At 44.1% G+C, this 16,590-nt stretch overlaps 1 protein-coding gene across 5 annotated transcripts in view; it reads right to left on the reverse strand.

Annotated features, from left to right (window-relative positions):
- Positions 1 to 458: 458 nt before the first annotated feature.
- MTRES1 (mitochondrial transcription rescue factor 1) overlaps positions 459 to 16,590 on the reverse strand; it is a 128,627-nt gene continuing 112,495 nt past the window's right edge. For all 5 annotated transcript variants that reach the window (XM_085611225.1, XM_085611222.1, XM_085611224.1 and 2 more), the window contains exon 4: positions 459 to 3,619. In XM_085611225.1, coding sequence (XP_085467351.1) covers positions 3,440 to 3,619 — 180 coding nt within the window. In that variant the 3' untranslated portion in view covers positions 459 to 3,439. The remainder of the gene's footprint in view (positions 3,620 to 16,590) is intronic.

Here is a 16,590-nt window from a genome sequence, read left to right on the forward strand (position 1 = left end):
TTATGGCTAGCATTAACCCCAAGGCTGGAAAGATGATTACAGTTAATTATGAGCTAGTATAACAGACTTGATGTGTAATTGGGAGTGGCTTCCAATAGGGATTATAGGACCTGGTAACATCATAAAGATGATTCTATTATAATGAATGTTGAAAAGGAGGAAGGCCTACTCATGGCAATGCAAGAATCAGCAGAAAGACGTGTACAGATGTTCGTGTTAGAGGAAAAATACAGGCCTAAGCTGTTTACAGTAGCAGAATAACAAGCACAAATAGAGTCAAGACCTGGGGGGGGGAGGGGGGGGGGCGGGGAAGTAGTCACAAGTTTTAGTAGAATAGGTAGTAGAGCGGTGGAATGAAAAAAGTGACAATAACACGTGCACGAGTCGCATTCCATAGATGTGTGGTTAGATGTTTTCACAGAAAGTATTAGCTTTTGATATTAAAAGATACTGTTGTGCTTGAGCAAACGTTTGATTTAATATGCAAATGTATAACATATTTGTGGTTACAAAGGCATAAAACAAACTGTCCGCCACATTGTAAGTTGAAGTTCAGATTCCAGTTCCACAGAGCTGACTGGCCTTCCGCGTGCATTTTATAAACTCCATACTATATTGTATTGCCAACAGACGTTATGTCGTCTTTTTCTTTCATCCGGCAGAAAATCTTCTCCCAAAGTTCTTTTACTTTTGCGGCCCATACCTTGCAAAATGGTTTGGAGATTTCTACTGAATCATGGAAGGTGGCCTCTCACCAAGCTAAGGCATTTCTTTGGGCTGCTCTTGTAGAACATTGCAGGTTATGGGCTTGAATAAATTAGACTGGCTGCTTTCAGATTATACATAGCATATCAGGACGTTGGTGGGTGAGGGGGTTCTTGTCCTTTGGTAATATCATACGTTAAGGTTATATTCACGTCTTTAGAAGTTTTGACCCATATTTGGAAACAATGGCTTGTGTATCTTGAAATTCCCAGTGTTAATAAATATACAATATTTTTTTTTATAGTTCCACCTTGCTACTAATCTTTAGGGATACGGGTACTCTTTTAAGTGGCAAATACAATTACACAATGTAGGCCAGCTCTATAAGGACGGGGTACTTTGTTCCTTTGAGGCGCAAAAACTATACGGCATAGTTTAGGCAGGATTTACTTTTTTTTTTTTTTTTTTTTTACATACCCTTGTTTGCCTGAGGCGATTATCAAGGCATATCAACAGGGCATGGTTGTTGAGTTGGAAGTGTTGATGGATAGCATTTCTCGGGGTCACAGCTTGGTGAAAGTGGTGCATCTCAAAATGCTGCATTACAAAACAATACAGGATTTGTGTAATAGGTCCAAAAATCTTTTCTAATGATACTGTACACTAAACTGTGTTTCCAATGTAGAGACAAGGAAACAGATCTCATCCACCTGTTTGTTTACGGTGGTAAGTTATGGAGTATTGGGATAGCATCTTCAAAGAAATACCTTGCATGTGGGATGCTTTAATCATCAGCTAATTTCATTATACTTGGGTGTTCCATTGATGCAGCTTTGAAACATGAAGGGATGGTTTTCACAGCGATCTTAATTGCCAGGTTATGGGGTTGTGAATTATTAGTAGGATGTCAATCCCATCAATTTCGTTATTGGTGGACCTGTTTTATAGACTTTTGTAGGATGGAAATCTTAATTGTAGCTGCTTTTCGGGAAATTCCTCAGCTTGCACGCATTTGGGGTCCTTTTGTGAAAAATAGGTGGATTCTATTCAAGATTTTCCGATGTGGCTGGTCTCCTGTATTGTTTATTCATGTATTATCTATGCTTATTATTCATTATGCAGCACGATTTGATTTGTGATATTCTGATATAGGTTTTGTTCTTTTGTGTCATCTTGTCGTAAAAGCATTTACAGTGGGATTCAGTGGAGGGGAGCGGGAGCCGTTCATGAGTAATATGTCTGGTTGGAAGAGGGTATCTCTGTCCATTAAGGGAATGAAAACAGCGCTTGCAGTTGTGCATGAATGCAAAAATCCACTGCTGAAGTATACCAATGCCTGAACAGAAGTAAGTCTACCCTCATTTATGTGAATGTAAGCAAGTCAGCTTGGATATTAACAGTTTTCTGTAGAGGGGCTGCTGACAGCCAGAAGCCCCGAGTTAGTAACTGGTTCCAAACATCAATTGGCAAGCGTAAACTTGGGAAGGGTCAACAACAATTGTTCTTACCAAGCAAAAAGGCATTGAGGGCTTCAAAGCCAAATATATCTTTAGCTCAAGCATGATAACATGATGGAAGGAGTCTGCTGGAAGCCAAAAGATGTGGAGCCTAAAGTGTCATACTAACTCCATTAAATCAATCGGCAGTGAACAACATCTGAGAATGAGGAGGACTGGATGGCTGTTCCCCCACCAGACATGTATGAGCCTGCCAAAACATGCTGACAAGGATATTGTGGGAAACTGGTACAAAACCCCATGCCACCAGAATGCACACCGCAGCTAAATCCTTTGCATCCTAATACAAGCAAAAGAAAGTACCTTCAAATAAAAGACTATCAAGCCCTCACAGCGCAGTGACTACAGGGCTGGTGTGGAAGTGGGACCACATTTCACAAAGGATCACAAGCCTGTTGAAGGGAGCACTGGTCACCAACAACCTTGGTGGGTAAGAGGACTTTCCTTCTTGCATCGACCAGCGACACTAGGGGTTGGTGAAAGGCATCCGGTTTTCATCTTGAGGGAGCAGACCTGCACTAACCAGTGGTGTAAGTAGGGTTCAATGTGAATTCTTAGAAGATGAAAATGTAAAGTCTAGGTGAAAACGTGTGGTCCTGAGTTGAAATCAAAGGGCAATATATTGTACAGGAAGTATTTCTCCCCTCCACAAATCTTAGAACTTTCCGTACTAGGACCTCACTGGAATATTTAAGCATGCACTGTTGTTGATTTTACAGCCTATCAATGATCTCTAGTGGTGAGTAGATATAGCTCTGAACCACGATTTTGCATGTCGCAGTGGACAGAAATATGCTGAGCCCGAGTAGATTCAGTATAGGTTTTAGACCAGCCATGAGAAGCAAGTGTGGGGAGAGACACTGCTGGGATCTTGAAAGGTTAGAATTTGGTTATGGCTTGGATAGCTATTTTGCTAGGTGTAAACAAGTCAAAATTAAGTAAAAAATCTATCAGAACCTTTATTTGCTTATGCTGTCTCTGGGACGTGACAAAAATAAGGCAACACTAGGTGACCATGCATCAGGACAAACATAACGTTTGTGGAAATCTACTTCGAAATATTTCCAGAACAAGCAGCCAACATGATTATGTAACAAAAAAGCAGAACCATTCACGCAGAAGGGTGTTTTCAAATCGTGAAACATGGTTCTCATCCAAAAAATTCAATTTGCTTAAGTGCACACGTTTGGCATTGGTTATTATCACATGCAGAACAGCTACTTTAGCACATCCTCCTTGGGAAGTTTTAAGTTTTTCCAGCGTCTTAGCAATACTTTGTATTTGTCAGTTCCAGTTTTTTCTTCTGCCACATTTTTCAGGACCACTCTCAGAACGGTCACAGTCTCTGCTTCTTTATCTTGATCAAGTATAAGATCCAACGTGTCTCCAACCTTTACCTGCACAAATAGACCACAAACCACGTTATCTTTCATTTAGGAATAACATCAGATTTTCAAGTAATTGCTTAGAAACAGAATCCATGTTAAGAGGATTAACCTGGATACGACATGTTGCACTGAAAGGTTGAGGCAAGGGAAGAATTTGAAACTGCTGGAGAGAACTTCCACAAGTATAGGACCACTACAATGTTGTTTCCAATATGACAGAACATTTAACATAATAAAAAGGGCGAGCATACAGCTAATTACATATTTACTTGATAGTGAAGACTTTATAGTAGAGTATTAGAAACCGTGCAGCGCATTTCCAGTATGTACGCAAAGTTTTTAGTCTAGGAGAGAAATCTTTAAATCCTTATTTATTTATTTTTCATATATTAGGACCACAATAGGGTTATAGCTTTAAAGGATAACTAACTATGTGTTTTCTGGGGTGATTTGATGCACCAAAGCAACCATCAGATTGACAGCTCATCAAAGTAGAGAAAAGACATTTATAAGCTGGAGTTGTCTGTAATGTTTTGTAACAACACTCTATGACACAAAACAGTGCCTTCTCAAGTCCTTTATCCTGTGCTGCGTAACACAGATTTTACCTTTTCACTGTAGTACTAAATCTGTGAATGTGCATTCATTAGTACACTTTCACTAAATAACATGTTCTTGGGTCACATTTATTTTCATTAGCATGGCACATATATTTTCATTTCATGCCGTTAAATATAAATGTGGCCCAGTAACAACACATAATTCGAAACAAGTGTACTAATAAACCCAGATTTACTTGTTTACTGCCAGGTGCAAAGGTCTTACTACCACAGTAGAGCATAACAAACTTGACAAAACATTGATTCAGTACAGATTCCATTCTAGGGTTACTTTACAGAAGATGACAAATGGGAGAATACTCACAAGGCCCATGTATAGTAGTTTTATTTCACTGCAAAGGTTTAACAGTGTGTTGTTTCTGCACATGAAAAAAGAACATGGCATAAACCACACACTCAGATCTGCTGAGTGCAATATATTACCATTGTTGACAGAGATAAGCTCATTTAAGATGGCATCATGGATGTCATCAATGATGTAATTTTACATCTCATCAGTGGAGTCATATGTAAGGTCATAAGTAGAGCATAACGGGAGAGCGAGTTATAGTTGCCTAACCTAATTTCAGTGGTTTTTCGATTAGGTTTTGTAAGCATAACTACACTTAACACATGTTTTTTTCTGCAAATTTCGGAGGTTCTTTGAAACATATGTTAAGGGCGTAAAAAACAAAGCTAATCATAACTTTTATTTAACCTTTGGTTTTTACAGTGATTCAGAAATTTAAAGTCAGAAGGCGTCCCTCCTCAACTAGTTTTGAGTGCTCTACGGTAGTGGTTCTTAACCTTTTGATTTCTGTGGACCCCCACTTAATAATTACTGGAACCTGGGTCCCCCATTGAATCATTATTGGAATCAGGGGACCCCCATTGAGTCATTAATGGAAGCCAAGGAGCCCAGCCTAAGCATTTTGAACTGCAAAACAATACACAAAAAAGATACAGAAACAAGCATTTATCATACATATACACGGTGATACATTTTATTTAATTCACAAACGAATATAAAAAAATCTAATTTTTAATGGATAGGTTGGAGCTTTACTAAATTCAAATGAGGCCACTCAACGTCCATACTATATTCTGTTTGATGCACTTGCACTGCTCCCCCGAATTATTCTGAGGATACTAACTTAATTTTTAGCCTCCAATTTCACATTTCTTCACATTTAAAGAACGTTTTAAAATGTCCAATTATACATTTTGCTTCTTTATTTATACACACCTAATTAATCTGTTAATATCACTTAATTTTCCAAGCAGTGGCTGACCCCCTGAGTAGGCTTTGCAGACCTCGAGGGGTCCCCAGACCACAGGTTCAGAGCCACTGCTCTAGGGCATAGTCATGCCGGTGGATGAAACATCTGAGTCACTGTTACCAGCGTGGCAGTGATTACTGTAGCTGGTAGTTCTTTGGCGGACTTTCTCTCTGTACTTGATTATTATACTATTCCTCAAGCTCCAGTCACGCCATAGGCTACATCACCCCACATATTATTGAAAATTACTGTATTAAAAAATTAGAGCTCGGCTAGTCAAGTGAAAAATAGGGAATTCCAACTAAGTTTTCAAAATGGCCAACAATCACAAAAATAACTTCCACTCAAATTTACTGTAGGCACATTGGCCTCATAAATAAACATATGGATGCTGTGAAAACATTGTTACTATTTGGTTCCTCTTCTAACCTTCCTCTGTCAAAAATACTATTATGTTCCAAATTGAAAAATATGGGCACATAATATCGTTGCCAGACAGTATTCCATGCACGTAATCTGAGGATTATAGTGGATAAAGACTTGAGTTTTGATCTACATGTTAAATCTATATGCCCAACATGTTTTAGACTACTCCATGTAATCATAAGGATCCTCCGTTACATTCCTAAATCAGAGAGAAGAGACATGGTCCAAGCTCTGGACAACTGTAATGATCTCCTGGTAGATGCATAAACATCTTGATTACTGTATTACAGAATGCAGCTGCAAGGCTTATCTTTGGGCTAATAATAGGCGCTCCTTTATCGAAGCACTTCTATCTCTAAACACTAGGCCAAGCTTCACTGGCTTTCTATAGGAAAAAGATGCTTGTTCAAAGAACTATGCATTTGCCAAGAAACAATCTATGGTAACCGTCTATCGACGCACATGAATTCCATCTTTTCTTTATACAGCCCTTCTAGAGAATTAAAATCTAAACATAAGTGGCTTAATAGTCACTCCATGGTTCAGTAAGGGCGGGTGAGGGAGGCTTGGGGGTGGGGGAAAGAGGGGTGTTGTCGCCCTTTAGCAGTCACCACTGCCAATTTCTGAAATACTCAACCCTCATTGATTCAGCTACATCCCAATTTGCTGATATTTAGAAAACAACTGAAATCCTTCATGTTTGTACTTAAGATGGCAGCTAAAGTTAGGGATGGCTACACTTTAATTGGTGGATACGCGGAGCCTGCTGTTTGGGCCAGGGGTTCTTCTTCCTCAAGCCCTGGGACACTTCTGAGGAAGTAGTCGTGTTTCACTTTATAAATGTCATATCAAATAAATCTGATAAAATAGTATACCCGCACAAGTATACACAAAGGACACTCACATTTTAAGTAGGAATAGTATTTCCAACTACTTGCTAAGTTCCTTAAATTAAATGGTTTTCAAATGAAACTGCTGCTTCAGAAGAGTGCATTTAAATTAATTAGATTGTTTTTACATTTCCATCGGGCCCAATCACCAGTGTTTTGTGCAGGTAAATTACACTTATGTGCACAAAAAAGGATCTGCCTGGGGTGTTTGAGGCAGGGGTCCCATTAGTATTCCGGAACACAAATAGTGCTTAAAAATGGGTTCAATATGCATGTTTAGTGAACGCCCACAAACTTGCAGATTTGTGGATATTAATCCTTTTCGCACAAACTTTCCCACCCTGGACATGTACTCTTGTGAAGTACAGGATTAAATGCTTTTCCAGAATAAAAGGGACCACAACAAATGTCAAGGATTTCCAGAGTAAGAATGGCTACCATAAACAAATATCTCCTAGGCTCACTATTTTAGATGATAAACTGGACCGTGCACTGACTCACTCCATTGCTTCACATCTATTGTTGAGTGATGATTTTTCTCCTACCTGACACCTTGTTCAGCTGCACATTTTTTAAAATGTTTGTTGAAGGAGTTGGGTCATTATAACTGTTGAAGTAAATAAGTTTCCATCATACTCTGGACCTTTCATAGTTGAAGTAAATTAGTGAACTAGAACAGCGGGTCTCCAACTTTGATCAATTCCGGATATTCAAGCCCTTGGTTAAATAATTACTCAGGCACCAAATGTAAATCTTGGAGAACTATTTCAGTAAGTTAATTTCAGTAGTCTATTTTGATAAGAGATAACAACTTCCAACGACCCACCTTATTGTAACAACACTATAGCTCTCTGTGTTCATATTCACTAGGCAACCTCAAAAGAAGAAAACAGCCACAGTCTTGAAAGACTGGTCTTGGATATGTAAACTCCTGGGATCTTTTTGATTACAAACCACAAACGGCACTGTGCTGTGCTTTAATATGATCGAGAATAAAATGTACTCTGAAATTTCTTTTTGAATTTTCAGCCATATAAAGTACATAATTGGAATTAAAGATAGGTGATCTTTTCTGTTTTGTGGTAATTGAGTGAGGCATCCTGCAGCCAGCAAAGGAAAAAAGTTCCCAAATCGTGTCTGCGCTAAGAGAAAGGACACAATCTTTTTCATTATGCACTGCATTAGAATCACTTATGGAGAACGGAAACAAAAAGAAATATCAATGGGTTAGAAGACTATTGTGAATCGCATGCTAATCTGATTAAGACACCATAGCTGGAGAACCTTTATTACGAGTCAGTTATTTCTTCTTTTTCTAGAGCTGATCTAGTGCACATTTATACAAGGGAAGAGTGTAAACTCTCAAGGAAAGAAGTGTCTGAGGCATGCTTCCTTGCCATATTTCAGATTCAGACCGGGATCAGTGTTGTAGAAGGTGGTTCACAGGAGTAAAATGATATCTGAGTTCTATCTATGGAATATTTTCCAAATGTGCTGCAGTTTAAAGAATGCAAAAGACACACAGACGATGGATGGAATGCAGAGCACATCAAACATTCATCCCCAGTCAAGAGATCTGGGTTAAATCCATCGTTATTTTGCTCACCATGCCACCCCATGTAAGACAAAAAAGCTGTGGGAAGGCATATTTGAGATTGATTTGATACTGTCCTTGTTTGCATTCAAAGTATGATTTAAAACAAGCATGGGGGTACGTGTTGAGAGGCCAGATACTCATTCTGGCTAATCAGATATCTGAGCAGCAGGATCTGTTTCGGACTACTGCCCTTTGGCTACTTTCCCACCTTTAGCAGGCTCAGAGGCACAAACGCAAATCTATGCTGAGGCCCCTGATGCACATTTACATCTGTAGGATCTGAGCATAGGAATTGAGTCACAAGCCATGATCCCTTAAGGGATCTGTTAACGTAGATATGAAGTGGAACATTGGAGAGTCCTGAGGTGCACCATGGGGGCAGATCAGAAAGGTGTGCACGAGTCCCAATCTCACCCATTGTATTCTATGTTCTAGAAATTATCTACACTACCTCGGGCCTCACAAGCTACTCTGTAGTGCAGTGCATGTAGGAGGTCCTCCAAGAGTAGGTGGGTTAAAGGCGTCCAGCATGTCTTAGCATTTCCTAATAGCTACTGGGTGAAATTTGAAGGCAATGACACTACACCCAGAGACACGTTTGATGAGATTTGACATAGTTTCCACAATTATGATTTTATTTGTCCAAAGTTTTTGACAACATAAAGTTCTGTGGCGAACACCAAGAAATATTTTTAAGATTAATCAGTGGCCATTCTAAACAAGAACATTTCTGACTACAACCAAATCATGTAATCTTTTTAGCTCCTAAACAGATATAGGACTGATTCTTGTCAGCCTAGCCGATCTTTCAGTGGACTGATTCCAAACAAGCCCGACCAAACTTTCAGAGGCTAATCTGTCATGCTCCTAAACCTACGCCAATGATACCTGCCTTTTACATGTGATCATAATGTTTGTCTTAGCATTTATTGGTCTGCCAATCTTTCACGGGTAATCTTAGACACTTGATTGACTCTGTTTAAAGTCTGCTTTCCTTTCAGAAATGATACTAACATGATTGTATTGCTGCCAGGTTCTGCTGTGTCATGTGCGACACATTCTGCCAGCCTGGGCTTTTAGCCAAAAGCACTTCAATATCTTGACTTCATAGTTCAGCTTTTCCTATTATAAATGTAGACTCCAACGTCTCAGCATGTGAAATGGTGTGGTCAAGAAAGGCAGAACTGGCTTCAAGGTATCGCACTTGTCATGGGACCCCTTATGGGATAAGTAACAGTCTGGTCTCCAGCCCTACCAACCTTTCTGACGCAGTGTAGGGCGAGGCAGTATTGTCTATATAAACATACAAATTATTAAAGATAACTTAGAACATAGCATTTCTATGAGTTAATCCCTAGATTGGTAGTATTCCTTACTGTACTGCAACATACACTGGCAAAGCAATATACTCGCCACTTGGGATGGAGCAAAGACATTTATTGGGTGGAACTTCAACTAACTGTAGTCTCCAATGTGAGTGGGTGAGTACAATCTTAAATCCTTGCAAAGTCCTGGAGTGGTTCTTCTCTACTTCCTATCTGATAAATAGCAATGCCTACAGACAGAGGACACGGAGGTGCAGTGCCCCCTGGAGCTTATTACCATCAGCAATGATCTTTGACTTCTATCTGGAACACTGTGGATTCCACACGCTGATGAAAATGTATGCGTTCACCAATATGATGACAGCAAACAATTTTCCCCAATGTCATCTGCTAAAGACATTCAGAGGCTAGAAAATGCTTCACCAACATCAAGGCTGACTGCCATCTGCACTGATCAAGGCTCGCCCCGCCAAAAGGAAAACCTGCAGTGCTTCTCCTCCTCCACTGGCAATAAGCAGGTTTTTACATAGATTCCAAACTTTTCTTCAAGGACTGTAGGAGTGAAAAGCCTTGTTTCAACCTGGGTCCAGATGATCCTCCTCAAAAGCAATACTGTCAATCATCAACTTCTACTTCATAATCAAAGCTTTATACCATGATACATTCTTAGCTGCAAAGCCACCTTCTGACACCGACTGTACCGCCACTAAAGACCACATTGCTTTGCTGTTTTCTGCTAAACAACATAACCCAATACTACAACATCTTTACAGGCTACCTCTCCGAGATTAGAGCAACGATTGCAGCAACTCTGTACTGCTTCACCAATCGCACAGCTTTAGACGAAGTGACTCACAAACTTTTTTTTCTTTGGTTTTCACAGTTCATCCAGCTTAACTTGCTTTGTCACGATAAGACTGTCCAAACTTCTCCGAGATGACATCCCATTCAAGGCTGAATCATCTTTAAGGTCGTTGAGAAAATGATTTTTGTTCTCCGAAAAACAAAGCGTTGGATCTGTTCTTGAAACTTGGCATCAACCGTTGGTTGCTGTTGTATCTTGCTTTATGGAAATGCTAGCTAGGGTTAACAATACCAAAAAGTCAATTTACCAAGGGATACCTTTCTGACTTTGCTGCTTGCTGTTGGCTTCCCTACGGACTCACCACCACTCCTTGCGGAACCCGCTTCACGGGTCCCGCTGCGGCGCGATAGCCGCCTGTGTCAAGACCTGTGGATTTCATCAGTGAGGGACTGGGTGAGTGCAGGGCTGCGAGCGGCGGGACAGGACTACGTCTCCCAGCAGTCCTGTCAACCCGCGCCACCTGCCACCTGGCCGCTCTCCTTGCAAGCCTCGCCCCACTTACAGCCTGAAAAAGCCCCTCTGTGCTCCACTGCCCTGGGATACCTTTCTGACTTTGCTGCTTGCTGTTGGCTTCCCTACGGACTCACCACCACTCCTTGCGGAACCCGCTTCGCGGGTCCCGCTGCGGCGCGATAGCCACCTGTGTCAAGACCTGTGGATTTCATCAGTGAGGGACTGGGTGAGTGCAGGGCTGCGAGCGGCGGGACAGGACTACGTCTCCCAGCAGTCCTGTCAACCCGCGCCACCTGCCACCTGGCCGCTCTCCCTGCAAGCCCCGCCCCACTTACAGCCTGAAAAAGCCCCTCTGTGCTCCACTGCCCTGGGATACCTTTCTGACTTTGCTGCTTGCTGTTGGCTTCCCTACGGACTCACCACCACTCCTTGCGGAACCCGCTTCGCGGGTCCCGCTGCGGCGCGATAGCCGCCTGTGTCAAGACCTGTGGATTTCATCAGTGAGGGACTGGGTGAGTGCAGGGCTGCGAGCGGCGGGACAGGACTACGTCTCCCAGCAGTCCTGTCAACCCGCGCCACCTGCCACCTGGCCGCTCTCCCTGCAAGCCCCGCCCCACTTACAGCCTGAAAAAGCCCCTCTGTGCTCCACTGCCCTGGGATACCTTTCTGACTTTGCTGCTTGCTGTTGGCTTCCCTACGGACTCACCACCACTCCTTGCGGAACCCGCTTCGCGGGTCCCGCTGCGGCGCGATAGCCGTCTGTGTCAAGACCTGTGGATTTCATCAGTGAGGGACTGGGTGAGTGCAGGGCTGCGAGCGGCGGGACAGGACTACGTCTCCCAGCAGTCCTGTCAACCCGCGCCACCTGCCACCTGGCCGCTCTCCCTGCAAGCCCCGCCCCACTTACAGCTTAACTCTCCTCCTACAAATTTAAACAGCAACTTCCGCGTTGCGGGAGCGCACGGGAGCGCCCGGGGATAAGCCCGGGGATAAGCCCGGGACAAGGGCGGGACCGTCTGTGGCCGTCAGGGGCCGCAGGAGGCTGGGATGGGCCCACTCTCTTTCACCTGCATTTCCTTGATCCTATCTGGTTTGTGAAATAGGTTCTGGGTATGCCATCATCGGCCCTAGGTGGAACACCAGCGAAGGAGGGGGGAGGTAACACCGGGACTCTGGACAATTATTTTAAATCGGTAAAGGGTGATGGGGGAAACGAAACCTCTCTGGAGATGCGTAGGGCAGAGCGCCGTCGCTCGATCGAACACATGAAAAATAGGCCCCTCAGTGATATAATTCCCTATCCTATCTCCCAAGAGGAAGGTTCCCTTAATGGTAGCCAGGATATTTTATCCCAAGAAGACGTTCCCCTATTACTACGGGATAGCATTCCCAACCCTGGCTCATTTCCTAAACAAACTACGGACATCATTCCACCACTAGTTGCCAGTAGTTTGGCTGTTGACTTACTCACCCAAACGCCCCCCATAGTTAAAACCAGGAATAATAAGCCAAAGCAAATTGTGGTGGCAGAGGTGCATGACCTACCACCAAACAAGCGCAGAAGGAAGCTGAGGGGTGGCCAGGGGAAGATCAAGATCCCCCATTCTGACTTTGGAAAGACACTTAAGTCCGTATCTATGTATGACAGGCCATTAGTCAATGTGCATAATGCTACTCCCCCCCAAGGGTACTAATATCATTACCACTGCTTCCACCAGCGACAAAGGGAACAACCCACTGAATATATCACTCCCTGTCATCTCTTTGGGGAACATTGAATTTTTAATTAGATCACTCCTGTTGCCCATTAGCGAGAGTTTGAAGAAAATAGAAATCAGGCTGACCATTTTGGAGGCAACTTTAACCAGCCTGAAAACCTCGGACAGCAAACAGAGTAGAACCATTGAGTCCAATCTACCAATAGGAACCTCCCCCAATATTCAAAACCCTCCGACCCACACGGGTCCTCCTTTGGGCACCACTGCCGCTCCCCTTTTGCAGCCACTTATGGCTATTTCAGTTCCAATTCCACTTAGCAATCCTAACATCCTACCTCCACAGACAGAAGGCCCAGCTTCCCATTGTATAGCCCCTGGCATAAACCCTGGGGTCCTACCTAATGCTAGTATTGCCCCCCTATTCCCTGGTAAGCCTGCCCCTAGACCACGGAGACCCGACTTACCACCGGAGGCTAACAGCCTCATGGTGGTTTTGGCAGGTGTTCCTCCTCTCGAAATGGATGAAAACGAGAACTTTCACTCACTCAAGAGGAAAATCATCAAATGGTTGAATTGGAACAGACCTCTTCCAGCCCACCTCAATAACGAGATTATTAAGGTGAGAAGGGTACCATGGTTGGGGAAGACGGGAAAATCAATATCAGGGGACTGTATCATGGTGTCCTTTCGAGACCCTGGGACAGTACTACACATTTGTGCTGGGTCAAACAGATCACTGGATTCCACCATACAGACTTTGCCAGTTTCTTTCTTTTTCCCCCCCATTCGCATGCATCATGATTTGTTACAAGGTAACTGGAGAAGGGTGGAACGGAGATCTAGACATAGGGGACATGCTCCACGTCCAGTTTATCGACCTCCGGAGACACCCTTTTTGGATCACAATCGTTTCAACTGTCTGAATGGACTGGATGGGGTTGACTGACTGTCTTCAAACCCGGACTCAAATCCTGTGACCTTGGGCAACGGTCCCAGCGAACCTTCTGATCCGGCTAGACCTACCTCTGAAAAAGACCCTGATAGAGCAATTGGGGTAGTATCTGGCTCTGGCACTGGCTCCCCCCTCCACTCCACCTCTACAATCCCCTCTGTGGTTGCTCCGGCGCACACGAGATTAATTTGGTGGAATGTGGACGGCCTAGCCAATAAACTGGGCACTCAAGATTGGATAACTTACATCGAGTCCGGGGATGTTTGCATGTTCCAAGAGACTTGGGCAAGGGAAGAATATAAGCACCAAGGTTACTTGTCATTTTCCATCCCGGCTAGGTGGGAGGGTAAGGGCCGCCCCTCCGGTGGACTCATAACTTGGGTGGCATCCCACTTAGGATGCCAGGCTTCACGCCTACCGGTGCCATCAGACGACATCCTAGTGGTTCTATTAGCCTGGCCGAACCTAGCGAAACTTGCCCTGATAAATATCTACTCCAGGCCAGTGGGAGCTTCGCGTGAATCTTCCACCGTAGAGGAGCTTTCAGCCTATTTATCGGAAATGCCAAGAGACATTCCTTATATAGTGGGAGGGGATCTAAATTCCCATTTCGAGCCGCTGGTCGGCCTCCTAGAGGGATTCCCCATGGAAGAAGAGTCCAGGTGGTTAGTACCTTCTGTAGTAGCACCCTCCCCGAAGGCATGGACGCCTGTAGCACTGCAGATTACTACCCTTACCCTAAAGCATGGAATTAGAGCCTGCAATGGACGCATTAAGTCTGATGTACCAAGCAAAACCACGTATAACAGAGTGGGAAGAGAGTCCCGCTTGGACTATGCCCTTGTACAGATAGTGAACTGGTCTTCTATCTTGGACTTTAGGGTTATGGAGAGACTAGATAGTGATCATAATGCCCTTGAACTCGATCTTAGCCATCCCGGGCTAGAAGCCTCTATAACAACCATTGAGGAGATCAAACCTGAACTTCTATTAGATAACAACAGGAGAAGAATCAGGTGGGAAAAACTAGCCACGAGCCAAGTGAAACTCTCGAAGCTCTATGCAGGTTTAATTCCTATTTTGGAAAAAGTGGGAGATCTAGCTAATGACGTGGGCAATAAAGACTCCCATGAGAAATGATACCAAGCTCATGAGGACCTTATAAAGGGAGCGGCCTCTATGCTTTTTAGTAAGGTACAGAATCAGAGGAGGGCCCAGCAACACAAGTCCTCATGGTACAATTCAGCCTGCAGGAAGGCAAAGGGAGAACTTCTCAGAAGCATCAAGGAGGGAATAGGCAGAGAGAAGCTGCGAGAAAGTAGACGGGCTTATAAAAAACTAGTCACCAACGCTAAAACTGAATGGGAGGAGAACCAGTGGGAGGAGCTCACCACTTCCCTCGCAACAAGAGACCACCAAATGTTTTGGAGAGTAGTAAATGGGGGGTCGGGGAACCTCCATTCGGCAATAGAGCCAAATATTGAAGCAGGGGTGTGGCAGGCTCACTTCCAGTCCCTCTACAGTTCTGAGCTGGGAGAAACTATGACTGATATCGGTACTGGATTGGCAGAGTATGACGGGGATTTGATAACAGTGGGGGAGGTGAAGGTAGCATTAACAGGACTTAAAGCTGGAAAGGCGCCAGGACTGGATGGCCTGCCCGGGGACCTGTTCAAGCAGGAGCCCGATGTTTGGGCCCCCTATCTGGCCGCTGTGTTTAATGGAGTTTTGCACGGCATGGAAATCCCGAGTACTTGGTTGGGGGCAGAGGTGGTCCCTATATTTAAAATGGGCTCGCTCCTGCTCCCAGCCAATTATAGACCAATCAGTTTAATTGACGTGTCACAGAAGCTGTTTGGCAGGATACTGCTGAATCGGCTTCAGGACTGGGTGGAGGAGACGGGCGCCCTTAGTCCGTATCAGGCGGGATTTAGGAAGGGAGTCTCTACAGTGGATCAGGTTTTTCGTTTGAACGTTATCTATTGGAGGGCAGCGATATTGGAAGGTGGCAGTTTATACACCATATTTGTGGACCTGAGGGCCGCCTTTGACCTCGTGCCCAGAGGGAAACTCTGGAGTGTTCTGGCTGAGATGGGGGTCCCCCCGGATATCCTGATAATTTTAAAGAGATTGCATCATAATAACTATGCCCGGGTCAGGTGCGGGAAACTTGGGGAACTAACGGACAGATTCCCCGTTGACAGGGGGGTTAGACAGGGCTGTGTATTGGCACCGACCCTGTTCTGCCTCTTTGTCAACGGGGTAATCGCCCATCTCAATGGCACCGAATACACTGACGCTCCAAAGTTGAATGGCAGCAGGGTGCCTGCAATTATGTTTGCAGATGACACCCTGCTGCTGTCCAAAACCCCTATGGGGATACAGAGGATCCTTGATTCTTTTGTGGCATTCTGCACAGACAGGGGGTTAGAAATCAATGCTACCAAAACCAAGTTTATGGTCCTGAACCCAACCCTAAGATCACGCCCGAACCCCCTACTGGGATCATCACGTTTAGAGAGAGTCTCCACCTTTGAATATCTCGGTGTAACGTTGAATGAAACCATGTCTTGGGGAACACACCAGACCAGGGTTAATCTTAAATTAGTGCAGACCACTGGCGGCATTGCTCGGTTGATGAAAAGTCCCACATATCGACCGTTGGGGCCGCTTATCCAGATCTATAAGGCACAGGCCAGAGGAGCTCTGATGTATGGGGCGGAACTGTGGGGTCATATAGCCTCCTGCAGTTTGTCTATAACTGAGAATAACTTCATTAGACAGATAGTAGCCCTCCCGTCTAGCACTCCGCTCCTCCCCTTGAGGATGGATCTGGGACTGAGACCAATAGCAGATGAACTAGGTCTCAGACCCA

The sequence above is a fragment of the Triturus cristatus genome, chromosome 6, assembly GCF_964204655.1.
Source record: "Triturus cristatus chromosome 6, aTriCri1.1, whole genome shotgun sequence".
NCBI lineage: Eukaryota > Metazoa > Chordata > Amphibia > Caudata > Salamandridae > Triturus > Triturus cristatus.